A 27679-nucleotide genomic window follows, 5' to 3' on the forward strand; every position below is an offset into this window, starting at 1 on the left:
TAGGAATTTCAGAGCTGATGGCAACAGAGTTCCTGCTGGGGGCTGGGGGGGCGGTGGGGGGTGGAGTAGCGGGCCTCTGGGCAAGCCAGCGCCGACAGCTCTGTCACCATTGTCACTGTGTCTGGGAGGTGGCCTAGCCAGAAGGTTCCAGGGACCTGTTGCATGCCTCCCATATGTGTTTTCTGAGCATTTGTTCATTTGCGTGCGGTCTTTACTGTTTGTTTTGTTGAAACGCTAGATAACAGTTCCTTGCCGGGCACGGTGAGGGACTCCTGTAATCCCAGGACTTGGGAAGCTGAGGCAGGAGGCCCTCAGGGTCCAGCACCGCCTGGGCTGCCGTAGCAGTTTTAAAACAAAGCCAAATGAACAGTTTCTTATTTTTGTCAGTTGTGGGGCTTGAACTCTGGGCCTGGGCGCTGTCCCTGCCACTCTTCAGCTCAAGGCGAGCGCTCTACTGCTTGAGCCACAGCGCCACTTCCTCCCTTGCTTTTTTTATTATTATTATTTTATTTATTTAACATCACAAATAGTTTCTTCTTAGATCTTCTAAGAGCCAGAGGTTCTTCATTGAGAACCTATGGCAGATTGCTTTTTCTGTGTGTGTGTGTGTGTGTGTGTGTGTGTGTGTGTGTGTGTGTGTGTGTGTGTGTGTGTGTGTGTGTGTGCGTGCGCGCGCGCGCGCGCTCGTATGTTTAGGGCTTGAACTCAGGGCTTGGGTGCTGTCCCTAGCTCTTTTGCTCAAGGCTAGTGCTCCATCAATCGAGCCACAGCCCCACTTCTGGCTTCAAACCATGATCCTCAGGCCTCAGTCTCCCGAGTAGCTGGGATTCCCGGCCTGTGCCCAGCCAGTTGCTTTCTCTTGTGGGAACCACTGCTTTGACAGCTGTCCATCATGACTGTCCCCCCCAGCCCCAGGCCTACGGTCCCACCTCCCTGTGTCCCGCGGCACAGATGTTCCTGTGTCGGCTGCCATCCACATCACTCACTGATCAGCACCAGGCTCCCCAAGCGCCCCACAGTTCCCCCTCCTGGAGGTTCATGGGAGCCTGTAGACCTGTTCTTTCCTGGTGCAGCAGCCTTGGGAGTCATAGGCTCCTAGGAAAGTTGGCCTGAGCAAGCCCATCCATCTTGCTTGAAGGAATTCTTCACTGGATGTGTCTTCCTTCTAGGCTTTTTCCAAGCATGTATATGTATGTGCAAGCATGCCTCCATGTGTCTGTCGCTGTGTGGGTGTCTGCGGAGCATGCCCATGTGTATGTGTGTATGTATGCATATGCGTGGTGTGTCTGTACATTGTGCATAGGTGTGTATATGTCTGAGCACGTGCCTGTGCGGATGTGTGTATGTGTGTAGATGAAGACATCGTTGTGCATACGCGTGTGTATCTGTGTGTGGATGTGTGTATCTGTACACCAGTCTGTGCATGCATATGTATGTTTGTCCATGTGTCCGTGTGTGTCTGTGTGTGTGTGTGCATGTGTGAGAGCATGTGAAGGGAGCTGGGTGTTTACACTTCCTTCCCACAGTGCATTTATTGTCTCCACCTTAGAACAAGCAGAGGCTCCTTCCTCCATCCCTCCCCTCGTTTCCCTCCCTTCCTTCCTTCCCTCCTTCTTTTCCTCCCCTCCCCTCCGTTCCTTCCCCTCTTCCTTCCCTCTTTCCTTCCCTCCTCCTCCCCTCCTTCCTGCACAGTTGCTGTCTTTGAACAGTCTCTTGCCACGCTACAGGTCTCCCCTGGACATGGGCGCCCCCTGTCCCAGGATGACAGCCTGGGATCGGGAAGTCCCTCTTGGACCAGCTTTTGCGGGCCCGCAGCTCCGGGTTCTCGCTTTGGAGGCCGGGGCAGAGGCTGGAGATGTCAGGGACAGACCCCGGGGGGCACCCACACTCGCTCCCGCTCCGCACAGGGTGCACGGAAATGCCCGCTCACACGTGGCTCTGAGGGCCCAGGGCCGGCCCGGCCCGTCAGAGGTTAGTGTGCGAGGACCCTGAGCGGTGGGCGAGTGGAGGCTGAGGAGAGCCCAGACCAGAGGACAGACCCTCTGCATCTCTCCACAGCCGGTCCCGGCCCAGCATGGCTCTCACGCAGCCTGAGGCCCACAGAGCATCCGGGGCACCCCCTGGGTCTCGGGGTACCGCCTGCATCAGGGGCTCTCGTGTTCCTCTCCGGTGTGAGTTCACAGACTTGCTGGGAGTGCAGGGCTGGCACGTGAGCAGCGTCTCCGTGGGGAGGACCCGCCGCACCCTCTTGGCTTTGGCCGATGACCGGCAGCTCCCCGCAGGCTGGCAGCCCGGTCTCCACGCCTCTTCCGCGGACAGCGTGGTCCACAAGGCCCGGGCTCTGCCAGGGGCCAGCCCGCCTTCCCTGAGCCGGGCTGGGAGGCAGGAAGCGCGGCCCAGGGGCAGCAGGCGCTTCCCCAGGACAGTTCCCATAGGCAGGTTGTGGGTGTTACAGGAACGTTCTGGTCCTTTCTAGAGATGCATTGTCTAGGCCTGAGGAGCTTCCCGGGGGCCCATCTGAACCCACGCAGGCAGAACAAGGATCTGATCTCAGATCGCTGTTGGATGGGGCAATCCTGGGGTCGTTGACGCCCGTCTTGAATGTGTGACGGGACGAGGTGGTTGGTAGCCCCTGTGGCTTATCATAGCCACTGCTTCTGTCTAGACATGGTAGCCTTCCTACCACTGGCCTGATTATTAGCAAGGACAGAGGAGGAGGTGGAAATGAACATTAAAAGGCAAAGCTGGGCTCGGCAGCTCACGCCTGTAATCCCAGCTCCATGAGAGGCTTCCACCGGGAGGCATGTGGTTCAGGCCATCCGTAGCTGGGCACACTGGCGAGTGCTGTGATCCGGAGGTCGCAGTTTCCAGCCAGCCCGCACAGGAAAGCCTGCAGGACTCCCGTTTCGCAGGGCATGCCTGTGATCCCCAACACGCACGGGAGACCAACGCAGCGGAGGGCAGTGCGGGCACGTGTCTGGGCAGGAAGGGAGATGTTTCAAAAGGAATCAGCAAAAGATTAGGTTGGGGAATGGCTCAGCAAGTACAAGCGTCTGCATTCAAACTCGAGCACTACCAAAAAGGAAAAAAAAAGTTATTCTAGAGAAACTTGAAAACAAGTTATAGTCCAGTTCTCTTTGATCTAAGAGCAAATAGCTTTTCTACCAAGCTCCACTGGCTCTTGCCTATAATCCTAGCTACTCAGGAGGCTGAGATCTGAGGACTGTGGTTCTAAGCCAGCCTGGGCAAAAACATCCAGGAGACTCCTATCTGTAGTTACCACCAAAATCCAGAATTGGAGCTGTGGCTCAAGTGGTAAGAGTCCTAGCCTTGAGTGTAAAAGCTCAGGGACAGTGCCCAGGTCCTGAGTTCAAGCCCCAGGATAGCACAAAAAGCAGCAAGACAATAGCAACAAACAGCCTTTTCTGATGCCCATCCTGGACTTGTCTGAGATCTGTCGGTTATTTCTGAGTTAGCACGATTGCGGCATTTTCTAGAAAAGTATCTTGGTGTTTCTTACAGCAAGTCCAGTGGGGTTTGGGCCGTACAATCTGAGCTTTGCTTTGCAATATGTGGAGATTTTTCCACACCGCACGGCTAGTGGGTGTCTGTGGGTTTGTGTGTGTTCTGCGTGAGCGTGAGCGTGTGCTGAGCTGCTCTCAGGCTGAGCCGTTGCGAGGTTTACATGTGTCAGTTCTGTAAACGGCACAGACTGGAGACCCGAGGGGTCTGTTTGTGCTCTTCACTCCTCTTGGCTTTCAGGCACGCTGTCTTATCTTCTCATGTGCGCGGTTATGTATTATTATCATCATCATCATCAATATGATCATTATTGAGTTTGTATTGAAAACCTGGAGAGAATCGGAAGCCGGGGCAGAGGTGTCGTTATCGGCCATGGCTGCCCCTGGGCACCGTCTTTACAGAGCGTACTAGCACCTTCAGACCGAGGAGTCCACGCCGGGCACGTTGCAGCAAGATCTGCTCTGCATGTTTACCCCCTAGCTGTTCAGGAGGCTGAGATTGGAGGGTTGTGGTTCAAAGCCAGCCCGGGCAGGCTCCAATAACCATCAGGAAACCAGCAGTGGAGCTGTGCAGAGTGCTAGCCTTGAGTGGAAGAGCTCAGGGACAGCACCCAGGCTGTGAGTTCAAACCCCATGACCGACAAAAGTGCAGAGCCCTGGGTCTTACAGCCTGCAGTGCAGGGACCGGGGAGCCTGGCTGGACGCCCTGCCCCCCACGTCCCAGGCTTGTCAGCACCCGCAGCACCTGCAGAGTGGTGCCCAGTGTGGCGGTCCAGCTGCCTGCTCTGCGGGTCCTGCTGTCCCTGGCTGTGGCTGACATTCTGCTGAACCTGGAGTTCCCCTGCACCCTGCACCCAAGGCTTTCTGTCTCGTTTACCTTGTGTTTCTGGAGGAACTTGTGTTTTCTGCCTAAACTTCACCCTGGCTGCATCGCTACAGGACTTCCCATCTCAGCCGCTTGCAGCGCTGAGCTCGGCTGTTTTTCAAACATGTCATTAGACGTGAGAGATTGGCTCTGGATGGATTGAAACGTTGCCTGGCTTTAGCTGAGTACAGTGGTCCACACCTGTAATCCAGGCTCTTCAGATCAGATTGTCATTTGAGACCCTCCGGGGCAAACAGTTAACAAGACCCCATCTGAACAGGCCAGTCTGGGCAAAAAAGGGGAGAGCACCAAGGGCCGGGGCGCCCACGTGGTGGTGTGCATATCCATCAAGCGTGGGGCCTTGCGTCGAGTCCCTAGCACCCCCAAAACAAGCCCACAGTCGGGGACACCGCAGTGCTCTGACGGTCGGAGCGTCAGGGGGCCTCTCTCTGCCCCGCAGATCCTGAACCACTACATCCGGTTTGAGGTGTCCTACGGCTCCTCCGATGTGGCGTCCTTGCAGCTGTCCCGGTTCCGGGTGACCGACGGGGCATGGCACCACCTCCTGGTAGAGCTGCGGAGCGCCAAGGAGGGCAAGGACATCAAGTACCTGGCGGTCGTGACCTTGGACTACGGGATGGACCAGGTGAGCAGGCCCGCCTTCCTGCCTCCCTCCGCCCGCCTGTCCACTCCCTGCCCTCGCTCACACCTGCCCGGCGTGCCCATTACAGGGCTTGAGGGTTGCCCGTGCCCCCACGGTCCCTTGGTCCGTCACCTGGCCCTCTGCACACAGCCAGGCTGAGGGTGGAGGCCCGGGACCTCCGTCCGGGGAGCGGTGACCTGGTGTCACCGTCAGCACGCCGCTCCTCTCTCTGCTCAGAACACGGTGCAGATTGGGAACCAGCTCCCAGGGCTGAAGATGCACAGCGTGGCGGTCGGGGGCGTGTCTGAGGACCAGGTCTCCGTGCGCCGCGGCTTTCGAGGCTGCATGCAGGTACGGCAGGGGCCAGGACCGCCTCGCGGGCCGCCCGGGCCTCCAGTGCCCCGGATCAGGCTGCCAACCAGGCAAGCTGAGCCCCAGCTTTAGGGCCTCCTGTTCCTCCTTAGACCCCTCCCAGCTCCCACATTGTGTGTGTCCCCCCCCCCCCCCCCGGCTCAGTGTGTTCCAGCCCGGCTGAAGTGGCTGCCACAGGAGCTGTTTGTCTGTCTGTCTGTCTGTCTGTCTGTCTGTCTGTCTGTCTGTCTGTTTGTTGAACTCAGAGACTTGTGCTCTCACTTGGTTTTTCTTTTTCTAAATCAAAATTGGTGCTCTACCACTTGAGCTGGGTCCCACTTCTGGCTTTCTGCTGGTTTGTTGGCGGTAAGAGTCTCATGGACTCTCGTGCCTGGGCTGGTTTCAAATTGCGATTCTCACACCGCAGCCTCCCGATGAGTAGCTGGGCTGACGGGCGTGAGGCACCAGCTCTGGCCGGCAGGAACGGTTGGTGCAGTGACTCAGTCCTGCCTTTGCTCCTGGTCCTCTCAGATGACCCAGCGTCGGCCTCCCCGGGGAGCCCCAGGCGCTCGGCTTAAGAAGTGTCTCGTGGAGGATGGGGGAGGATTTGGGGCTCCTGTGGGGTTCCTCCACCCTCATGTCCCAGGACTGACTGCAGCTGCCCACTCTAATGCAGGGGGTGAGGATGGGGGAGACGTCCACCAACATTGCCACGCTGAACATGAATGACGCGCTGAAGGTCCGGGTGCGGGACGGCTGCAGCGTGGAGAATCCATGCGCCTCGGGCCCCTGCCCCCCGCACAGCCGCTGCCAGGACACCTGGGACGGCTACTCGTGCGTGTGCGACAAAGGTGGGCCCGCTCCCGAGTGCCCCTCCCCCGCCGGGTGGCGAGAGCCAGTGCTGGGGACCGTGGGCGCCACGCCTTCCTCGCCAGGCACAAGTCACCCCTGAAGTTGGGGGTCTGGGGACTCACCCTCCATTTGCTTCCTGGGTGGCTGGGGACCCCCCCTTCCACCCCAGCTCACAGCCTCCCTGGAAGCCTGGACAGGCCGTCTTCCATTTCCAAGTCCCGCCCGCCCAGCGCCTGGCTTCCTGCGGCTGGGCTCCTCCCTGCCACGCCCTCTGCCTGTCACCGCTGCCACGCAGAGGTGACAGCGGCCCTGTCCCCGTAGGGTACTTTGGACAGAAGTGTGTGGACGCCTGTCACCTGAACCCCTGCAAGCACGCGGCGGCCTGCGTGCGCCCCCCGGGCTCCCCGCGGGGCTATGCGTGCGAGTGTGGACCGGGCCACTACGGGCCGTACTGCGAGAACAAGTAAGGGCCCCGTGCGCCGCCTCCCGACCCCAGAGCCTCTCCTCCCCGTCCGCCTCGCTCCCCTCTGGGTGGCTTTGACCCTGAGAGGCACACACCAGGTGTGGGGTGGGGGAGCAGGAGGGAGGTGCTGGGAGGGAGAGGGGGAGAGGGAGGGGGAGAGGGAGAGGGATGGTTGGGGGTGATGGGATGCCAGCCTGCTCAGGCCCTGGCAGGCTCTACCCTTTCTTCTGTAGACCTCCAATGCCATCTTATTTCCCACCAGAGTGGACCTTCCGTGCCCCAAAGGCTGGTGGGGGAACCCCATCTGCGGCCCCTGCCACTGTGCTGTCAGCCAGGGCTTCGATCCCGACTGCAACAAGACCAACGGCCAGTGCCAGTGCAAGGTGCGGCGCCCGGCACGGCCAGCCCTGCTCCGTCCCGAGCCCAGGGACGGCGCTGCACAACACGCGTGTGTGCACGCAGTCCCACGTGAAGCACACGCGTGTGCAATCATACACAAAACAGAATTCTACATGAAACATGTGTGCACACAATCCTACATGGAACAGACACACATATGCAGCCCTACACAAACACACTTGCACACAAAATCCTATAGGAAACATATGTGCACACACAATCCTACATGGTACAGTCACACATAAAAGTCCTGTGCAAAAACATGTGCACACAATCCTGCCAGAAACGTGTGCATACAGTCCTATGCGAAACACACGTGTAAGTACAATTATCCACAAACACATGTATGCACAAAATCCTACACAAAACGTGTGCGCAATTCTACATGAAACACATATGTACAATTATACAAAAACACATTGCACACATGTGTGCAATCCTATATGAAACACGTGTGTGCACTAGTCTACATGGAACACTCACACACATATATATACAGTCCTATGCAAAACTTGTGCACATACAATCCCACACAAAATGTGTGCCCACAATCCTACATGAAATATGTATGGTACAATCTTACACAAAACACATATGTATACATAGTACTACATAAAACACCCATGCATGCCCAATCCTACATGAAACACAGGTGTACACACAATCCCACACAAAACTCGTGTATACACTGCCACATGAAACACGTGCAATCCTATGCAATGCATGTGCACATACACAGAATCCTACACACACATCCCTGAGAGTGCATGCACATATGTTCACACTCGCCCACTGTACACACACCCTGCCTACCTTTGTAGATACCTGCTCTCCCTTGCTGTCACACACACAGCCTTGCATGCGTGTCTGTGGGTGTCGCGCGCTCTTCTGTGTCTGTGCACACGGCCTGGCTGCCTCACATACTCACCCCCCCCCCCCCCCGCGTGAGAACTGGGATTGTTGCCAGTTAAATCCTCACAGGTTTGTTCTCTGCCCCCACACCTAGTGGGTCACAAGAGATCTGGAGATTTCTGTGAAGGATGTCCCACGTCCAACACCAGTTAAGGTCTGCATAGTTGGCCATGGTCCTGCTTTTTTCCAAGCTGGCCTTCAGTAAGGATGAAGATTTTAAATGTTAAGAGCTGAAGATGTGGCTCCGACTCTTAATGTGCACACGGCCCTGCATTCCATCCCAGCACCATAGAAACTAAAGATGAAGGCTGTGTACCAGTGACTCACACCTGTAATCCCAGCTACTCAGGAAGCTCAGACCTGACGATCGCAGTTCAAAGCCAACCTGGTCAGGAAAGTCCTTGAGACTGTTGTCTTCAAGCCACCAAAGAGCCATAAGTGGAGCTGTGGCTCAAGTGGTAGAGCACTAGCCTTGAGTGAGCTCGGGAACAGCAAACGGCCAGAGCCCTGAATTCAAGCCCCGGTACCAACACACACACACACACACACACACACACACACACACACACACACACACACACACACACACACACACACACACACACACACACACACACACACACACACACGTCAGTGACGAGGCAGAAGCACTGGCTTCACCTGTCCATTCCCAGTCCTCACAAGTATGTGCATGTGCTCACGCGTGTGCAGTGCAGAGCAGCCAGCCACGTGTCACATGCCACGTCTTCAGGCCACATCATAAGAAGCCGACTCCCTTGACCTTGGGCTGACCTGTGGGACACCTGCCTCACCTTAGGCTGCCACAACATGAGTCCTAGTGCTGGCCTGAAGGTCACAGTAGCCATGCATGGGCTCCTGTGCGGCCTGGGCCCCGCGGGGCTGCTCCATGGTCCCTGTGTGCAGCATCCCACGCGCTTTGGCTCTTGCAGGAGAATTACTACAAGCCCCCTGCCCAGGACGCCTGCCTGCCGTGCGACTGCTTCCCGCACGGCTCCCGCAGCCGGGCCTGCGACATGGACACGGGACAGTGTGCCTGCAAGCCGGGCGTCATCGGCCGCCAGTGCAACCGCTGCGACAGCCCCTTCGCCGAGGTCACCGCGCTGGGCTGCGAAGGTGCTCCACCCCCACCCCTCCCGCCACGCTGCGGCAGGCTGTGTGCCCGCGCCTGCATGCTGGCAACCGCACGCTCTAGGTTCTCCTCGGCCTTCTAGAGCCTGGCCCTTGAGGCCGTGGGTGAAGCCAGTTCTGATGCCAGTGGGCACAGGAAGCTGCCAGGGGCACGGTCAGGGGGAGGGGCTCCTGTTGGTGAACACAGGGTGCTGAGCTGAGTCGTGTCTTTTCCTCTGTCCCCCAGTGATCTACAGCGGGTGTCCCAGAGCATTCGAGGCTGGCATCTGGTGGCCACAGACCAAGTTTGGGCAACCGGCCGCAGTGCCATGCCCGAAAGGATCTGTGGGTAAGTCCCACGGTCCAGGATGCCCTCAGGGAAGAACAGTGGACCGTCACAGGCCTGGAAAAGCGATCTGTAGGCTGGGCGCTGGTATCTCCCACCTAAAATCCTAGCTACTCAGGAGGCTGAGATCTGAGGATCACAGTTAGTTCAAAGCCAGCCTGGCAGGAAAGTCCGTGAGATTCTTATCTCCAATTAACCACCAGAAAACTGGAAGTAGAGCTACTGCTCAAAGTGCTAGAGCTCTAGCCTTGGGCAGAAGAGCTCAGGGACAGCACCTCGGCCCTGAGTTCAAGCCTCATGACGACATAAAAAGAAAACAAAAGACCAGCTGCTGTGGCACGTGGGTGGTGAGCTCTGTCTCTGTCCGTGGGTCCCGCCACTCTGCCGGGGCCTTGGACGAGTCCCCTCACCACCCTGCACTGGGCTGTGAGATGCAACCGCAATGGTACCACGCAGGAAGGGGCACTGGGAGTGCAGACCAGCCGTAGTGGGCTGGGCACGTGGCTGGCCTCCCTCCTCCCAGTGCGCCCAGGCGTTTGCTTGTATTTGCTAGGCATCCGGTTGCAAACATCACAGTACCTTTGGAGGTGGTCCCAGGGTGGAAGGAGGGCGCACATGCCAGCCTCACGCTGTGGGTCTGCAGCCGGGCCCCAGGGTGGAAGGAGGGCGCACATGCCAGCCTCACGCTGTGGGTCTGCAGCCGGGCCTTCCGTCCTGCGGTGGTGGGTCTGTGCAGCCCGGCCCCCCAGGGTCCTGTGGTCTGCTCGGTGCTGGGGTATAAGTCCTTTCCAGCTGTGGCACATTTCTGTTTCTGCACGTGTGTTCTGGTTCTCTAGGAAACGCCATTCGGCACTGCAGCGGGGAGAAGGGCTGGCTGCCCCCAGAGCTCTTCAACTGTACCACAGGCTCCTTCCTGGACCTCAAGGTCATGGTAGGTCAGAGGCCACCAACCTAGGAGGTTGGCACAGGCATGCAGTCAGGGGACCGCCAGGGTGCCAGTGCTACTGGTCAGAGGCCGGGGCCAGGCCAGGCTCCCTGATTCTGGCGGGCCTCCGAGCTGGACACACACAAGTGTATCTGTTGGCGTCTCTTGGTTCTGTAGATAGAGTTCCCACATCCGCCTGTATTAGCCTGAGGATTGGGGAGTTTCATCTGCTAGACTTAGTCACCTGGTGTCTTTTTCACGTGAGATCCCCTTTTTCCTGCCGTGGACAGCAGCCCACGGCCATTTCTGGGCACTAGGATTTTTCTTTCCCTAGAATAATTTTCTAGGATAATTCCACCAGACAGTAGCGCCTTTCTCGCGGGAAGGCCTGGGGCGGCAGCAGCAGCAGCAGCAGCATCCGGCGTCTCCCTCCTTCCAGAACGACAAGCTGAGCCGCAACGAGACGCAGATGGATGGCGACAGGTCCCTGAGGCTGGCGAAGGCCCTGCGGAACGCCACGCGCCGGGGCGGCGTGCTCTTCGGCAATGACGTGCACACGGCCTACCAGCTGCTGGCCCGCGTCCTGCAGCACGAGAGCCAGCAGCAGGGCTTCGAGCTGGCGGCCACGCGCGACGTCAACTTCCACCAGGTAGGAGGAGGCCTGTGCGCAGCTGGGCGCGTGCCGTGTGGAGCCACGGCGTCTGAGGGCGGGAGTTGGTGTCCACGTGAAAGTCCGTCACGTTTGGTGTCCCTGCCTCAGAGGCCTAGACCCAGCAGCCGTTAGACATGCTTTGACAAGGGCAGCCACGGCCTGGAGCATCTAACAGCCAGGGACCACTGCTCATAGTGCCCTTTGTCTTTTTTTCTGTGCTTCTACTGGAGCTTGAACTCAGGGCCTCACACTCCTGCTCTTTTGCTCTAGGCTGGCACTCTACCACTTGAGCCACAACTCTACTACTGGCTTTGTGTGTGTGTGTCAGTTGTAGGGCTTGAACTCAGCGCCTGGGCTCTGTCCCCAAGCTCTTTTGCTCAAAGTTAGCCTTCTATCCCTTTGAGCTCCACTTCCAGTTTTCTGGTGGTTCCCTGGAGGTGAGTCTCACAGACTTTGCTCCCTGGGTTGGAACTATGATCCTCAGACCTCAGCCTCCTGCGTAGCTGGGATGACAGGCCTGAGCCGCTGGTGTCCTGCGCCAGCTTTCAGGGTGGTTCGTGTGACAGCCCCGTATCCCCCCATCCCTTCCAGTGCCTCCTACCCATTCACCTGGCAGGTAAGGAAACCGAGGCAGAGCTTGTAAGCGGAGGGCCCGGAGTTCATGCACCCACACCCACTGAGCGTGGGCATGGGCTGTCACATAGCATCGCTGACCGTGTCCTCCTGTGCTGGGGACACCACGGTCCCCCACGTGCTCACTTTGCTGGCCCCTCCCACTCCCGCAAGCCCCGCCTATCCTGCACCAAGGAAGCCGTGGGCCCCCAGCCGCGTCCCATGGAGGGGCTGGCGAGGGATACGCGGTGGGCCGGGCGTGTAGAAACGGCTGTGTGCATCACAGAGCCGCCTCGGGGTCCCCTCCAAGCCCTGCCTCAGCCCACGGGGTGCCCCTGCGCCCCAGCTATGCACAGAGCCGCCTCGGGGCCCCCTCCAGGCCCTGCCTCAGCCCATGGGATGCCCCTGTGCCCCAGCTATGCACAGAGCCGCCTCGGGGCCCCCTCCAGGCCCTGCCTCAGCCCACGGGGTGCCCCTGCGCCCCGCTATGCAGAGCCCCGGGCCTCGGGGCCCCCTCCAGGCCCTGCCTCAGCCCATGGGGTGCCCCTGCGCCCCGCTATGCAGAGCCCCAGGCCTCGGCTGGTCTTGCTCGGATCGCCTCCCGGCCCGAGAGCATGATGCTGGCGTTGCTTCTCCACCTGGGGATCTTCCAGAACAAGTTTCCACATGGCTTTCCACCTTGGGTTGTGCCCCCGACCCTGGCCGCGTGCTGGCTCCCTGCCGCGCACCGGCACGCGCCACACCACGCATCCCTGGCACGCGCCACACCACGCATCCCTGCGGGTCACCGGCAGCCCCTGCGCTCCCCGGCGTGGCCGATCCGCCGCGGTTCCCATTCCCGTGCCTCCTGGGCCTTGCGGCACGTCTCGGGGGTGCAGGGAAACCCCGCAGGCGCCTCCTGGCTGCCGTGGCCTCGGAGATGACGTCCCCGGCCGTCTCTCCTCCCGACCCGGGCCCAGCCTGGTCCTGGCCAGCCGACCGCTTCCTAGAAGCCGGCTTGCTTCTGCCGCGTGACCAGGCCTCCACCTGAGGCTGAGTGCTGTCTGTCTGTCTGTCTGGCCAGGATGTGGTCCAGGCGGGCAGCGCCCTGCTGGCGCCGGCCACCAGGGCGTCGTGGGAGCAGATCCAGCGGAGCCAGGGAGGGGCCGCGCAGCTGCTGCAGCGCTTCGAGGCCTACTTCAGCAACGTGGCGCGCAACGTGAGGCGCACCTACCTCAGGCCCTTCGTCATCGTCACCGCCAACATGAGTAAGGGCCGCCGGCGGGAGCCGCCCCCCCCCCCCGCGAGGCAGGTGGGGCTGTGGCCTTCACTCCGCCACCAAGGAAGGGGAGGCACAGGCTCTGTGCCCCGCTCCTCGTCTGTGACCCCCAGGTGTGGGGGTTCTTGGGGAGGCTGGCGGCTCACGTTGGCCCCCAGGCTCCCTGCACAGGGAGCGTTAGAGGCCAGAGGCCAAGGACGGGGTGGTCAGCAGAAGCAGACAGCAGGGGCAGCACAGCACAGCGCGTGCTCACGTGCGAGGGGCGGGGGGCGGGGGGGGCTGGGGCGTCGGCACGGCTGTTCCCTGTAGGCAGAGAAATTCAAGCGCAGCTGCACCCATCCTAGACCTCCCACCAAAGCCGGAGAAGCCCCTGGGCCCCGGGGCCCACTCCACAGCAGGGCCTTCCTCCTCCCTGGGCCCCACTCCACAGCAGGGCCTTCCTCCTGGCAGGGCCCCGGGGCCCACTCCACAGCAGGGCCTTCCTCCTCCCTGGGCCCCGGGGCCCACTCCACAGCAGGGGCCTTCCTCCTCCCTGGACCCCACTCCACAGCAGGGGCCTTCCTCCTGGCAGGGCCCCGGGGCCCACTCCACAGCCGTGGCCTTCCTCCTGGCAGGCCCCACTCCACAGCAGGGCCTTCCTCCTGGCAGGGCCCCGGGGCCCACTCCACAGCAGGGCCTTCCTCCTCCCTGGGCCCCACTCCACAGCAGGGCCTTCCTCCTGGCAGGGCCCACTCCACAGCAGGGCCTTCCTCCTGGCAGGGCCCCGGGGCCCACTCCACAGCAGGGCCTTCCTCCTCCCTGGGCCCCGGGGCCCACTCCACAGCAGGGCCTTCCTCCTCCCTGGGCCCCACTCCACAGCAGGGCCTTCCTCCTGGCAGGGCCCCGGGCCCCACTCCACAGCAGGGGCCTTCCTCCTGGCAGGGCCCCACTCCACAGCAGGGCCTTCCTCCTGGCAGGGCTAGGCCCCTGGCATCCATGATGCCAACCCACAGAGTCCTTGTGTTTGCTGGCCAGCCAAGAAGCGAGGCCCTAAAAAGCCAGGGCAAAAAGGGGTGGAGACTTGGCTCAAATGGAAGAGCCACGGCCTAGCCAGTCAAGGATCTGAGTTCAGATTCCAGTCCTGAGAAGAGCTGGCTGCTCAGTGTCAGCGCGTCAGCGTGGCAGACATCGAGTGACTTTGGGAGCTCCACGTCGCGCGTGACTGAACCACTCTCCCCCAGTTCTTGCAGTCGATGTCTTTGACAAGTTCAACTTCACGGGTGCCCGCGTGCCGCGGTTCGAGGCCATTCACGACGAGCTCCCGAGAGGCTTGGAGTCCTTCGTGTCCTTCCCAGCAGACATCTTCAAGCCACCCGAGAGAAAAGGTGAAGCCACCTCCAACCCCCACACCCGCAGCCCTCCCCCCCCCACACACAGCCCGCCCCCCACACCCGCAGCCCTCCCCCCGCAGCCCTCCCCCCACAGCCCTCCCCCTGCCTGCAGCCCGCCCCCCACACCCGCAGCCCTCCCCCCGCAGCCCTCCCCCTACAGCCCTTCCCCCCGCCTGCAGCCCGCCCCCCACAGCCCTCTCCCCCCTGCCCACAGCCCTCCCCCCGCAGCCCTCCCCCCCACAGCCCTCCTCCCCCCTCCCGCAGCCCTCCTTCCTCCCCCGCCCGCAGCCCTCCCTCCGCCCGCAGCCCCCCAAGCCCCCCCGCAGCCCTCCCCCCATACCCGCAGCCCTCCCCCCTACAGCCCTTCCCCCCACCTGCAGCCCGCCCCCCACACCCGCAGCCCTCCCCCATACCTGCAGCCCTCCCCCTGCAGCCCTCCCCCTACAGCCCTTCCCCCGCCTGCAGCCCGCCCCCCACAGCCCTCCCCCCACCTGCAGCCCACCCCCCACAGCCCTCTCCCCCCTGCCCACAGCCCTCCCCCCGCAGCCCTCCCCCCCACAGTCCTCCTCCCCCCCACAGCCCTCCCCCCCGCAGCCCTCCTTCCCCCCCGTCCGCAGCCCTCCCTCCGCCCGCAGCCCCCCAAGCCCCCCCGCAGCCCTCCCCCACAGCCCTCCCCCCCACAGTCCTCCTCCCCCCACCCACAGCCCTCCCCCCACAGCCCTCCTTCCCCCCCCGCCCGCAGCCCTCCCTCCGCCTGCAGCCCCCCAAGCCCCCCCGCAGCCCTCCCCCCACACCCGCAGCCCTCCCCAGAGGTGGCGTGCAGAGCTGTCCAGACTGCGCTGAGCAGAGCGAGCTGTGGTGGGTGGGTGTTCATGGCCTGCTCACCAGACCGCCAGAGGCAGAGCCAGAGCCGGCGTGGTGCCCAGGTCTTCCGGAAGGCCCGTTTCCGCCCTGCGCATTTTCCTCAGTGAAGTCTGTGTACACATTTGTTCATAGCAACCCATAGAAATGACTTGGTGGGGTGTTTATGGGTGTGTTCCCATGTGTGTGCATCTTAGAAAAAGACTATATATGCTCATGTGTGGGTGTTCCTCTTGTGCATGGATAAATGCATGGAACTCATGCACATGTATATGTGTGTGTATTTTGTTCATAAGCACACATGTATTTTATTTATTTTTTTGCTGGTCATGGGGCCTGAACTCTGGGCCTGGGCGCTGTCCCTCAGCTCTTCAGCTCAAGGCTAGCGCTCTACCACTTGAGCCACAGCGCCACTTCCAGCTTTTACTGCTTATGTGGTGCTGAGGAATGCAAGGCAAGCACTCTGCCACTGAGCCACCTTCCCAGCCCCCACACATGTATTTATGTTTGACTATTTGTGTGTCTTGTATAGGTGCACAGGGATGCATGTATACACAATGTCTTCACTGATATACATATATATATATATATTTCATATGTAGAGATGCATGAGTACATTTTCTACATGCCTGTATACTTGGTTTGTATATTCTGTGTGCAGGTATACATGTGTAATTCTCTGAGTGTGTATGCCTTGTGTGTTCAAGATGCACACACACATTCTTTACATGTATATTTCATTTGCCTGAATATGGATGTATGTATTCTGTGCAAGTATGCACAGGTGTGTTATCTGAGTATATTTCATGAGTACACACATACACGGTATGTGTGTGGTGTATTTTTCTACGTGTGCAGCTGTTTCACATGGTCAAGCACACACATGTGTGTTCTGCACACTCACGAGCATGTGTTCCTGGGTGCACACTCGTCAGCCTGCGTGTGCACGTGTGTTCCTCACTGTTGTCCCTGGCAGAGGGCCCTGTCCCTGTCGTCCCGTCATGTCTGCTCTCCGGTGGCATTTGGCCATCCCTCTCTTGCCTGTGAGCCCCCCGCCTGGGACTCAGGAGCTCGTTTTCCTGTGGTAGTCCCGTCCCTGTCCCAGGGACAGCCACCTGGTGGCCCCTTGGCCCTCAGGTGGTGCTCATTCAGTGTGATCAGTCTGCTGACACCAGAGCTGGCCTGCACGGTACCAGTGTCACCATTTGGTCAGATAATGGACAGATTTGCTGGCCGTGACAAACCATAGACCCTCCGCCCCCACCCGTCCTCCGCTCCCCACCTTTGCCGCAGCAGCCCGGTGTGGGGACCAGGAAGGGGTGGGGACAGACGTCACTGCCCGACACTGCAGCTGCGCATCTTCACGTTTCAGGGCCCCACAGACCTTGTTCTGTTTTCTCTTCAACGTGCGCTCTGTGACTACACAGGATCCTAACTCCCCCGCCTGGCAGACACGGAGCTGCTCCGGTTTTGTTTTGGTTGGGTTGTGTTTGCCGTTGCTTGTGTTTTCATTTTTGGCAATCCTGGGATTTGAGCTCAGGGCCCCGGGCAGGAGCATTGCCCCCGAGCCATGCCTCAGCGCCTCCCCTCCCCTTTTATGGCACTCATCAACTTTGAGCAGGTCTCATTTCCTTCCTGAGGCGTGCCTGGCTGGCAGCGTGTCTATTTGAGGTTTTCTGGTGTAGCTGGGACTACAGGTATGCGTGACTGTCCCCAGCACTTGGTTAGAAAGGGTCTCATGAAGTTTTTCTGCCTGTGCTGGGCTGCCTTTGAACTGCTAAAACCCAGTTTTAGCTTTCTAAGTAGCTGGGATCACAGGCATGTACTTCTATGAAGCTTATCTCTGAGAACTCAACTCTTCTAGAGTCTTCCTAGAAGGGAAGTTGTAGTATTTGTCATTGTGTTACTCAATGTAGTCTCCTTAAGGTTAATTCATGTTGTAGCAGGTATCAAGATTCCCTTCCTTTTTAGGGTTGCACACTAACCCACTGTGTGGAATCGTTTTTCCACATTATTTGTCTTTTCACTGTGAGTGGATCTTGGGTGGCTTCCCTTCTTCGGCTACTGTGAGTTAGCTGTGAATGTGGGCATGAAAATATCTGCTCAAGACCCGTTTGTGCACATGGCCGCCTGGGAGGGGCCGGATCCCGTGGCGTCGGTGTGGTGCTCTGAGGAGCGACCATGCCGCGTCGCCTGGGACCTCTGCTGGGTTTCAGAGGTGGTGGCTGGGCTGAAGGCAGCGTGGTGCGGGTGCAGGGCCCCCCGCGCGGCCCTCATGCCCCGCGCTCCCGTTGCAGAGGGCCCCGGGGTGAGGGCAGCCATCCGGAGAGCCGTCCCGACAGCCCGCCCAGAGCCCGGGCCCAGCAGGCGCAGGCGGCACCCGGAGGACCCTGGCCAGTTTGCTGTCGCCCTGGTCATTGTTTACCGGACACTGGGCCAGCTCCTGCCTGAACGCTACGACCCGGACCGTCGCAGCCTTCGGTGAGGCCCGGGAAGGGGACCCAGGGACAGCCGTGGCCCCCGGGCCCCGAGACTTCCACAGTCAAATCCCCCCAGCACGCCCTTCCCCGTGACCTCTCGCCGTGGCCTGGGCTGGGGGGGTAACCCATGGCGGGATCGGGCGCTCTGCCTAGACATTGCGCCTTGTCTTCTGAGCTCACCAGGTCCCACTCCCTGTGTGTGCCCCGCCTCCTGTCTGAGGGAGCCCTGCCCTGTCCCTGCGCCCCACCCAGGGGTTGTAGGTGGCACTTGTGGGTGGCCCCGCCCACCGCTGGCCCCGCCCACTGCTGGCCCTGCCGCAGGGCCCCTGGGCCAGCGCGCAGGACGGAGCCCCCGCCCAGGCTCTGCCTTGCACACCCGTGGCCGTGGCCGCGTCTCAGCGCCCCGCGTGGGCCTTCTCCTGGTTGAAACATTTCTGGAGGGCCCGTCGGCCCAGAGGGGACCGTTTCTGTGCCCTCAGGCCCGTGGCCGCGCCTCGGTGGTTCTGACCCTCAGGACGGTCACAGCCAGGTTTTAAGCAAGCACCTCTAACGTGCCCGCGCCGTGGCCCGTCTCCCGCAGCCTTCCCAGCCGGCCCACCATCAACACGGCCGTGGTGAGCACCCTGCTGTACAGCGAGGGCCCCCCGCCCCCCGCGCCCCCGCCCGGGCCCGTGCTGGTGGACTTCGCCCTGCTGGAGACGGAGGAGCGGACCAAGCCCGTCTGTGTGTTCTGGAACCATTCCCTCGAGTGAGTGGCACCTCGGGGGGGGGCGGGAGCGCCTCCCAGGCCCCGCGGGGTCCCCAAGGCCGCCGCAGAGGCTCCCGGGAGGGCCGGCTCTGCTGCCCGGCTCTCCTCTCCTAGCCTCTTGGTACAAAGGCCTCCTTCCCCTTCTCCTCTTCCTCCTCCTCCTCTTCTCTTCCTCCTCCTCTAGAAGTGGAGAGTCCAGAGACACACGTGTGTATAGACGTGCACACAGGCTCGGGCACGCACACACACGAAGACATGCCGGCATTGACATGTAGATATTCATACGCATGCATGAGGACACAGTTGTACAGTGATGCATGCACACACACAGACATGGAGCTGTGCGCGCGCGCACACACACACACACACACACACACACACGGGCAGCAGTGGGGTCCCTGGCCTCAGCTGCATCACCAGCCGTGCAGGCTGCCCCTGCGCAGCGGGGGCGGGAAGGCGGCCAGAGGCGCGTGCGTGTGTGTGGAGGAGTTGTGGGTGAGCCGCAGTGTCACCCCCTGGCTGTCCCGTGCGTGGAGGAGTTGTGGGTGAGCCGCAGTGTCACCCCCTGGCTGTCCCGTGCGTGGAGTTGTGGGTGAGCCGCGGTGTCACCCTGGCTGTCCTGTGCTGGCTGTGTCTCCTGTCTCCACGCAAGGGAATCCGCCGTGGGCCCAGGCCGCGGGAAGCTCTGGTCATGGGCGTGGCGCAGTGTCGGGGGTCACGTTTGGCCCAGGGCAGGGCAGACACCTCCCTGGGCCCCAGGTGCCTCCCCATATCCAAGGCTTGTCTGGATCGACAGCTAGAAATTTCTACACCATGGACCACGGACCACACCTCTGCTCCTCTCAAAGGGGAGCAGAGCCTCCGTGCGTGGGGGCCGAGTAAGCAGGCTCACGCCGGGGCACGCGCCCCACCACCGCGTCTGACAGAGCAGACCGTGGTTCAAAGGAGCGATACAGGGACTCCTTTCCCAGGGAGGGCGGGGCCCGGCCGGCGTCTGGCTGCCGTCTGGCTGTGGTCACTTGTTTGAATCCTAGCAATTAGCTCTGGCTTGAGTGACCTGCCCCTGGCTTTGTGTTGCTCCTCTTATCCCCCAGATCTGAATGCTCTGGGCAGCACTTCCCATTTTACAGATTAGTAAACTGAGGATCAGAGCGGTTGTACAATGGTTTCCCAGAGTTGGGTGGGCCACGGCCCTTGTAACCGCTGGTTACCACAGGGCGGGAAGGGGGGAGCAGGCAGAATAATTGGGCCCTGGCTTTGAGGCGTCTTCTGTAATCATTGTGCAACCTGGAGATGAAAGAGAGTTGTAAGAGGAGGTTTTGTTTCCGAGCTCGGGGGAACCGGGGCAGCCGCAGAACAAAGCTAGTGTCTCAGCCACAGCCAAGCCCACGGGGCCAGAGGCTGGGGACACAGCCCTTCAGGCTTCCCTGCTATTGGCGGTGGAGGCCCGGGGGAGCCCTGAGCAGCCGCGGAGGGCGGGGAGCTCTCGCAGGGTCCCGGGCAGCCGCTGCGTCCAGGGCGGTGGGGGGAGGGGTACAGGTGGGGTGCTGCCAGGGTGGGGTGCACGGGAGGAAGTGTTCTCTGTATTTTCACTTTCCTTCCAGTCTGGCCCGGAGAGAGGCCCCGGGGCCCCGGGCCGGGCAGAGGCTGCGCCCGCCCCTGGTGGACGCCAGCGTCTTCTCACCCCTTGTCTCCTCTCCTCAGCGTCGGCGGGACCGGAGGCTGGTCGGCCAAGGGCTGTGAGCTCGTGTCCCGGAACCGGACGCACGTCACCTGTCGGTGCAGCCACATGGCCAGCTACGCGGTGCTCATGGACATCTCCAGGCGCGAGGTGGGTCCCGCCCTGGCCTCCTGCCCAAGGCCCCATCCACCCCCAGCCGCCTGCTCCGCACATGTCACTCACTAAAAGCTGGGCTCGAGAAATGGGCGAGGACGCCTGTGCCAAACCCCAGGAAAGGCGTTCTCAGCCAGCAGTGGCGATCACCCTGTAATCTTAGCTCTCCAGGATATGAGGAAGGTGGGTTCAAAGCCAGCCCAAGCTTATCTCTAATTAACCACCAAAAAAGCCACACACGGAGGTGGCACAAGTGGCCGAGCGCCAACCTTGAGCACAAAAGCGAGAGTGCAAAGCTCTGAGTTTAAGCCCCAATACTGGCCCACAAGAAAGGGGAGGACGCGGGGACCCCACATTGTAGATGAAGAGCATGCAGTAGACCCCAGCCCCAGACGATGCCTCCTGCACGCCCGGGAATGTGAGGAAACAGACCCGGGACACAGGGCGTCTCCCGGCCACGCTCGCCAGGACAGGAGCCAGGGCCCCAGCCACGCCGTGGACAGTGTGGCTTGTGAAGCCCAGGGCTGTGAAGGATCAGGGGTCACGGGGCTTGTGGGCCTGACTCCACTCACCTGGTGGAGGTAGAAAGTGGGTGCGGCCAGACGCCTGCGCGCCAGTGCCCGTCCCTCCGGGGTGGGATGTGGCCTGGGGCGGCCCTGGAGCCTGCCAGGGCGTCCTGGTGTCGGGGGCCTGGCTTCCGCTCCCGCAGGATTGCCTTTCTGAGAGGTGCGGCCGAAGCCACAGCAGCCACCAGATCCCACGCCTTGCTCTCAGGAAGGGTGATACTTGTAGGCCGCCGGTCCCGGGGCCTGGCCTAGAGGGTCTTTGTGGGTGGTGTTTTTTGTTTAGAGTGGGAGAGAGTTGGTCCCTCCTGGCAGGAAGCTAGGCAGTGCTGGGAGCAGATACGCACACTGGGAAAGCCAAGGTTTAGGCTACTCAGGAGGCTGAGATCTGAGGATCGCGGCCCAAAGTCAGACCAGGCAGACCTATCCAAGAGTCACTTCAATTAGCCAGCAAAAAGCCAGAAATGGAGCTGTGGCTCAAGTGGTAGAGTACCATCCTTGAGTGGAAAAGCCAAGTGAAACCGTAAGGCCCAAAGTTCAATCCCCAGGACCAGCACCAAAACAAACAAAAATGGGAGCAGCGTATGAGACGAAGGTACCCAGGCCTGCGAAGCTGAGGAGCGTGGGGCCTGCCGCAGACTCCCAGTCCAGCCGGGCCTCGGGATGAGATCCCAGCCAAGGCTGTGAGCTAAGGCCCCCGGACCAGCCCAGCCTTGGCCTCGCAGGACCCCTGGGCAGCCCACGGCTCACAAGTGCATCACAGGCAGCACCTTCTAGGAGGTTCTGGAGCCTCTGGCAGCGCCTGAATGTGGGGACACTGGGTTCTGGTCGCACACCGCAGAGGCACAGAAGCCAGGGCAGGGCACGCTGCCGCTGCGCACCTGGAAAAGGCGGAGGCCTCACGCCTACTTCACACGCCGACAATCCAAGACTGATTTGTTGTTCTTAAAAACAAAAAGGAGGTATGGGATCTGGAAGTTTGTTTACCTGTTTTCCTGCTGGTGTTGGGGCCTTAGCTTGGAGCCTGGGCGCTGTCCCTGAGCTTTTTTTGTTCAAGGCTGGCACTCTACCACTTGAGTCACACCTCCACTTCAGGCTTTTTGGTAGCTAATTGGAGATAAAAGTCTCATGGACTTTTCCTGCTAGGGCTGGCTTTGCACTGTAATCCTCAGCTCTCAGCCCCAGAGTCCCTGAGTAGCTGGGATTACAGGCATGAGCCACTGGTAGCTGGCCCTTTTCTCATTTTCTTATTGTGTCAGAATAGCAGATTGAAGGTGCCACTTGCGCAGGGTTAGTGGCGTTCTGTGCTGGTCCACCCCCACCATAGCCTGGCCCTCGCTGCCCCCCCCAGCAGAAGCCACGTCCTCGCCACTGTGATTCCTACCAACCCGATCACCTAAGATGCAATTGCTTATTTTGTCTCTTGTGCAAAAGCTGGGTCTGAGCCAGGCCCTTCATTGCCCCTGCCTTTAACCACCCTGCCCACAGCACGGGGAGGTCCTACCTCTGAAGATCGTCACCTACACGGCCGTATCCGTGTCGCTGGCAGCCCTGCTGGCGACCTTCGTCCTGCTGGCCCTGGCCCGCACGCTGCGCTCCAACCTGCACAGCATCCACAAGAACCTCACGGGGGCGCTCTTCTCCTCCCAGCTGGTCTTCGTGGTTGGCATCAACCGCACGGAGAACCCGGTGAGGCCTGGGCTCCCCTCCCATCCAACCCCAGGGGTCCCCCACGCTGCCGCATGCCGTGTCCTCTGGGTGTCTCTGGGTGTCCTGGGAGGCTGGCAGGGAGGGTCTGAGAAGCTGCTGCCCCTGCTCCCACAGCTGGACCCAGAGGGGTCCCCACGGCAGCTGGGGTTGTGCCCCAGGGACCTTGGCTTCAGTGGAACCATGGGAGCCACAGCAGGAGGGCCAAGGGCTCCATGTGCACGGAGACCCACTCGTGGGTCATGGCCAGGCACGAGGGGCTCAGGCCTGTAAACTTAGCTACTCAGGAAGCTGAGATCTGAGGATCACGGTTCAAAGCCAGCCTAGGCAGGAAAGTCTGTGAGACTCTTCAATAAATACTCATAAAAAGCCAAAAGTGGTGCTGTGGCTCAAGTAGGGGAGTGCTGACCTTGAGCAAAAGCAGCTCAAGGACAGTGCCCAGGCCCAGAGTTCAAGCTCCAGGACCAGCACCAAAAGGAAGGAAGGAAGGAAGGAAGGAAGGAAGGAAGGAAGGAAGGAAGGAAGGAAGGAAGGAAGGAAGGAAGGAAAAGAAAAGAAATCGGTCGTTTGGCAGATCCTAGGCCTGTGCGCTGTGCTCAGGCTTCCGGGGCGGAAGGCGTCAGCCACGTGCACTGTCAGTGAGCAGCCATGGGCCCCCCCCCCCCCCCCCGCCTCTGCCCTCTCCGTGTCCCGGGACAGCCCTGCACCTCCCAGAGGGGCGGCACAAAGCCTCGAACACGCCACCACGTCACCACGTCACCACGTCATGGCGCCAGCAGGGCTCTGGCCATAAGCAGGGACAGAGAAGAGAAAGAAGCTGGCAGAAGAGCAAACAGGCAGGCCAGGAGGCGACGGGAGAGGAAAGATGGGGTGGCGCTTGGTCCAAGTGAGGGCAGGCGCCGTGTGCGCTTGTGGGGTGCTGTGTGCGACCTTTGAGTGCCCGGGGTCACGGAGCCCAGTGCGGTGGGCAGCTCCGGGTCGGGCGCACACGTTCCGCTGTGGGTGTGTGGACGGACAGTGACCAGGCGTCCTTTTCAAGGCCGTCGATTCCTCGTGGGGCCTCTGAGCCCTCCGACGGGCCCCCCGCCCTGGGCAGGGCGGTCACACAGACTGATGCCCGCCTCACCCGCCTGCCAGCCTTGGGGCTGTCCTGAATTGTGTCCACCCAAACAGTGCAGTAGCACCGAGCGCGCCGCCCAGGCTTCCATCCTGCCTGAGTCTCCCAGTCAGATCCCCAGACAACCCAGCTGATGCGGGGACTGTAGCCATGGAGACCATGTAGGCCAAGATCATACGGCCACGCTGGGGTCTGGGGGGCCACTGGCCCGAAGCTGTTAGAGGAGCTGCGTGAGGAGGAGGAGCTGTGTGAGGAGGAGGAGCTGTGTGAGGAGGAGGAGCTGCGTGAGGAGGAGGAGCTGCGTGAGGAGGAGCTGTGTGAGGAGGAGGAGCTGTGTGAGGAGGAGGAGCTGTGTGAGGAGGAGGAGCTGCGTGAGGAGGAGGAGCTGCGTGAGGAGGAGGAGCTGCGTGAGGAGGAGCTGTGTGAGGAGGAGGAGCTGTGTGAGGAGGAGGAGCTGTGTGAGGAGGAGGAGCTGTGTGAGGAGGAGGAGCTGTGTGAGGAGGAGGAGCTGCGTGAGGAGGAGGAGCTGCGTGAGGAGGAGGAGCTGCGTGAGGAGGAGGAGCTGTGTGAGGAGGAGGAGCTGTGTGAGGAGGAGCTGTGTGAGGAGGAGCTGTGTGAGGAGGAGGAGCTGCGTGAGGAGGAGCTGCGTGAGGAGGAGGAGCTGCGTGAGGAGGAGGAGCTGTGTGAGGAGGAGCTGCGTGAGGAGGAGCTGCGTGAGGAGGAGGAGCTGCGTGAGGAGGAGGAGCTGCGTGAGGAGGAGGAGCTGCATGAGGAGGAGGAGCTGTGTGAGGAGGAGGAGCTGTGTGAGGAGGAGGAGCTGCGTGAGGAGGAGGAGCTGTGTGAGGAGGAGGAGCTGCGTGAGGAGGAGGAGCTGTGTGAGGAGGAGGAGCTGTGTGAGGAGGAGCTGTGTGAGGAGGAGGAGCTGCGTGAGGAGGAGCTGCGTGAGGAGGAGGAGCTGCGTGAGGAGGAGGAGCTGTGTGAGGAGGAGGAGCTGTGTGAGGAGGAGCTGCGTGAGGAGGAGGAGCTGCGTGAGGAGGAGGAGCTGTGTGAGGAGGAGGAGCTGTGTGAGGAGGAGCTGTGTGAGGAGGAGCTGTGTGAGGAGGAGGAGCTGCGTGAGGAGGAGCTGTGTGAGGAGGAGGAGCTGTGTGAGGAGGAGCTGTGTGAGGAGGAGGAGCTGCGTGAGGAGGAGGAGCTGCGTGAGGAGGAGGAGCTGCGTGAGGAGGAGGAGCTGTGAGGAGGAGGAGCTGTGTGAGGAGGAGGAGCTGTGTGAGGAGGAGGAGCTGCGTGAGGAGGAGGAGCTGCGTGAGGAGGAGCTGTGTGAGGAGGAGGAGCTGCGTGAGGAGGAGCTGTGTGAGGAGGAGCTGTGTGAGGAGGAGGAGCTGTGTGAGGAGGAGCTGTGTGAGGAGGAGGAGCTGTGTGAGGAGGAGCTGCGTGAGGAGGAGGAGCTGCGTGAGGAGGAGGAGCTGCGTGAGGAGGAGCTGTGTGAGGAGGAGGAGCTGTGTGAGGAGGAGGAGCTGTGTGAGGAGGAAGAGCTGTGTGAGGAGGAGCTGTGTGAGGAGGAGGAGCTGTGTGAGGAGGAGCTGCGTGAGGAGGAGGAGCTGCGTGAGGAGGAGGAGCTGTGTGAGGAGGAGCTGTGTGAGGAGGAGGAGCTGTGAGGAGGAGGAGCTGTGTGAGGAGATGAGCTGAGACAGGACAGCCAGCCAGCTTTTAGGGACTTAATAAAATGAAGGCCGGAGGGTGCTATAGGAGACACTAGTTCTTTTCAGAAACTCAAAGCAAATTTCTAAGAATGGCGATAGGAAACAGTGGAAATATCACTCGGAATTTGGGGTGTAAGAGCAGAACTTCAGGGTGAGTTATGGTCTGCCTGTTGAAGGTAAGGGCAAGCGTGCTTGTTGATGATTGAAAAGGAAGGATGGGAACCGGTGGGCCGAGCCTAGGAGTTTCAGGGGAAAAAACCTAAAGGACGCAGAGGAAGAAGAAAGGAGAGAGGAAACATAAACAGCATGGTAGATCACGGATAGATCCCAGCTGGGGAAGAGTCCCAGCTACTTGGAAGCAGAGGCAGGCGGCTCTCGAGTTTGAGGTCAGCCTGGGCAGCGTTCGCGAGATGAGCATAAAAACAAATTGAAAGGGCTGGGGCATGGTTCAAATAGTAGAACCTCTGCCTAGCAAGTACAGTCCTAGGGTTAATCCCAGGCCACAGAAAAGGATGGGAAAAGGAAGGAAGGCAGGGAGGAAGGAAGAAAAAAAATCTCTAGTAGGTCCATCAAAGGAAAACGAAAAGTAAAGCCATCTGTCACGGATGCCAGGAGTGAGGAAAGGAGACACGTGTTGCCGGGGCGATTTTACACGAACACAGTTGGAGCTTAGATGCATTCCTAGAAAGAAAGATGCGGTGGCTTTTTGGAGAGGGATCTACGACGTAGGGCTCAAATAGCCCCAGGCCGCAAGAACCTCATGGCTGTGTGTGCTCAGGCCCAGCCTGGTTTATATCAGAGCAGCTGGCATCATAAAGGGCTATAAATGGCCAGGCACTGGTGATTTACACCTGTCATCACAGCTACTCAGGAGGCCAAGCTCTAAGGATCGCGGTTCAAAGCCAGCCTAGGCAGGAAAGTCTGTGAGACGCTTACCTTCCACTAACCACCAAAAAGTTGGAAACAGAGCTGTGACCGAGGTGGTACCAGTCCTGAGCAAGGTCCTGGCACAAGGTCCCCAGCCCAAAGTCCAGCACTGAGCCCAAAGAAAAAGAAAAACAGGAGAACTTCTTACATCTGGTCATGGTTAGGAGGAAAGGGGAGCCCTCTGAATGAATGGACCTAGTGGAGGGCTCTTCAGTGTGCGCAGGTGGCATCCGCAGGGCTGCGTGCCCACGCGGCCAGGGGCCCTGGCCAGGGCAGGAGGGGCGGTGAAGAGTGCGAGGCTGTGGGTTATTAGATCGCACCGGTGCTTCGCCACCTCCAACAATCTCCGGGCACGTGGTGAGAAGGAGGAGGGAGGGGGAGCTCACCTGTGAACACTCAGCAGGTGACCCTGGGCGTCCTGGCCAGGTGTGTCTGCCTGTGGCTTCCGCAGCCTGTGGAGGCACAGGGCAGGGGGAGGGCGGGGCAGGGGAGGGGAGGGCAGAGCAGGGGAGGGGAGGGCAGGGGGAGGGCAGGGGAAGGGAGGGCAGAGCAGGGGAGGGGAGGGCAGGGGGAGGGCAGGGGAAGGGAGGGCAGAGCAGGGCAGGGGAAGGGAGGGCAGGGGGAGGGCAGGGCAGGGGAGGGGAGGGCAGGCGCAGCCCGGCAGGTCTGGCTGTGGGAAGGAGAGCTGCCGCTGGCTGCCACAAGGGGCCCTGGGGGGAGTCCAGAGGGAAGGAAGCTGGAGGACTCAGGACAGGCTGGTTGTGGCCCCAGGGGGTCCCAGAGGAGGGGGGCAGCAGGCACTGCCAGCCACCCAGGACAGCCACAGCAGTGACTTTTGTGATGATAGGCGGACGGCTGAAAGTGGTTTTCTGTATTTACTCAGAACAGGAGCCTCCGGGCACTGACTGCGGATTCGCGGGAGGGGCGGCCCGGGCGCTGTATTTCCCCAGAGCTGGGGGCAAAGCGCGGCTTCTCAGGGGAGAGAGCCCCCCCGGCTCAGACGTTCAACCCCACAGGGGTTAGCGCGGAGACCCGCCTGTGACCCCACCGCTGCAGCCACTGTGCCCCTCAGGGAGATGCCAGGCAAGCGAGCGCACACCCCTGTGACGCAGTGACTCCAAAAGGTGAAGGTCACCCCGACCATCGAGCCCCTGCCTCGCACCTGGCCACATCTTGTCTGGGGCAGGGATCCATCTTCGAGAGCCGTCATCCTATGCTTGCTCCTGCCTGCCCCCCCCCCGCGCCCCGTCCCTACGGGGTTCCAGGACCCCACGGATACCGAAGTAGAGGAGGTTCTAGTCTGTGATGTAGGACGTGGGATTTTTTCTCATGTGCTTCCCGCATCGCAATCTCGGTTGTACCCATTGTGGCACTGCAGATCCGTTCTGCAACCTCAGACCCGGCGTTCAGAGCACAAGAAATGTCTGTATACATTCGCTACACGC

The 27679-nt window shown here is 60.7% G+C and overlaps 1 protein-coding gene across 3 annotated transcripts in view; it reads left to right on the top strand.

Annotated features, from left to right (window-relative positions):
* Positions 1-27679, top strand: part of Celsr1 (cadherin EGF LAG seven-pass G-type receptor 1) — a 118035-nt gene that overhangs the window by 79365 nt on the left and 10991 nt on the right. For all 3 annotated transcript variants that reach the window (XR_011367506.1, XM_069999819.1, XM_069999820.1), the window contains exons 10-24: positions 4847-5032; positions 5267-5380; positions 6057-6231; positions 6554-6695; positions 6958-7078; positions 8957-9140; positions 9382-9483; positions 10317-10411; positions 10845-11054; positions 12733-12916; positions 14148-14291; positions 17456-17639; positions 18219-18386; positions 20091-20217; positions 22272-22472. Coding sequence is in view for 2 of the 3 variants with exons in the window: in XM_069999819.1 (XP_069855920.1) it covers positions 4847-5032; positions 5267-5380; positions 6057-6231; positions 6554-6695; positions 6958-7078; positions 8957-9140; positions 9382-9483; positions 10317-10411; positions 10845-11054; positions 12733-12916; positions 14148-14291; positions 17456-17639; positions 18219-18386; positions 20091-20217; positions 22272-22472 (2337 nt within the window). In the remaining variant the exon portion in view is untranslated. The remainder of the gene's footprint in view (positions 1-4846; positions 5033-5266; positions 5381-6056; positions 6232-6553; positions 6696-6957; positions 7079-8956; positions 9141-9381; positions 9484-10316; positions 10412-10844; positions 11055-12732; positions 12917-14147; positions 14292-17455; positions 17640-18218; positions 18387-20090; positions 20218-22271; positions 22473-27679) is intronic.

The sequence above is a fragment of the Dipodomys merriami genome, unplaced genomic scaffold (assembly GCF_024711535.1).
Source record: "Dipodomys merriami isolate MVZ:Mamm:240054 unplaced genomic scaffold, mDipMer1.0.p SCAF_55, whole genome shotgun sequence".
Lineage (NCBI taxonomy): Eukaryota > Metazoa > Chordata > Mammalia > Rodentia > Heteromyidae > Dipodomys > Dipodomys merriami.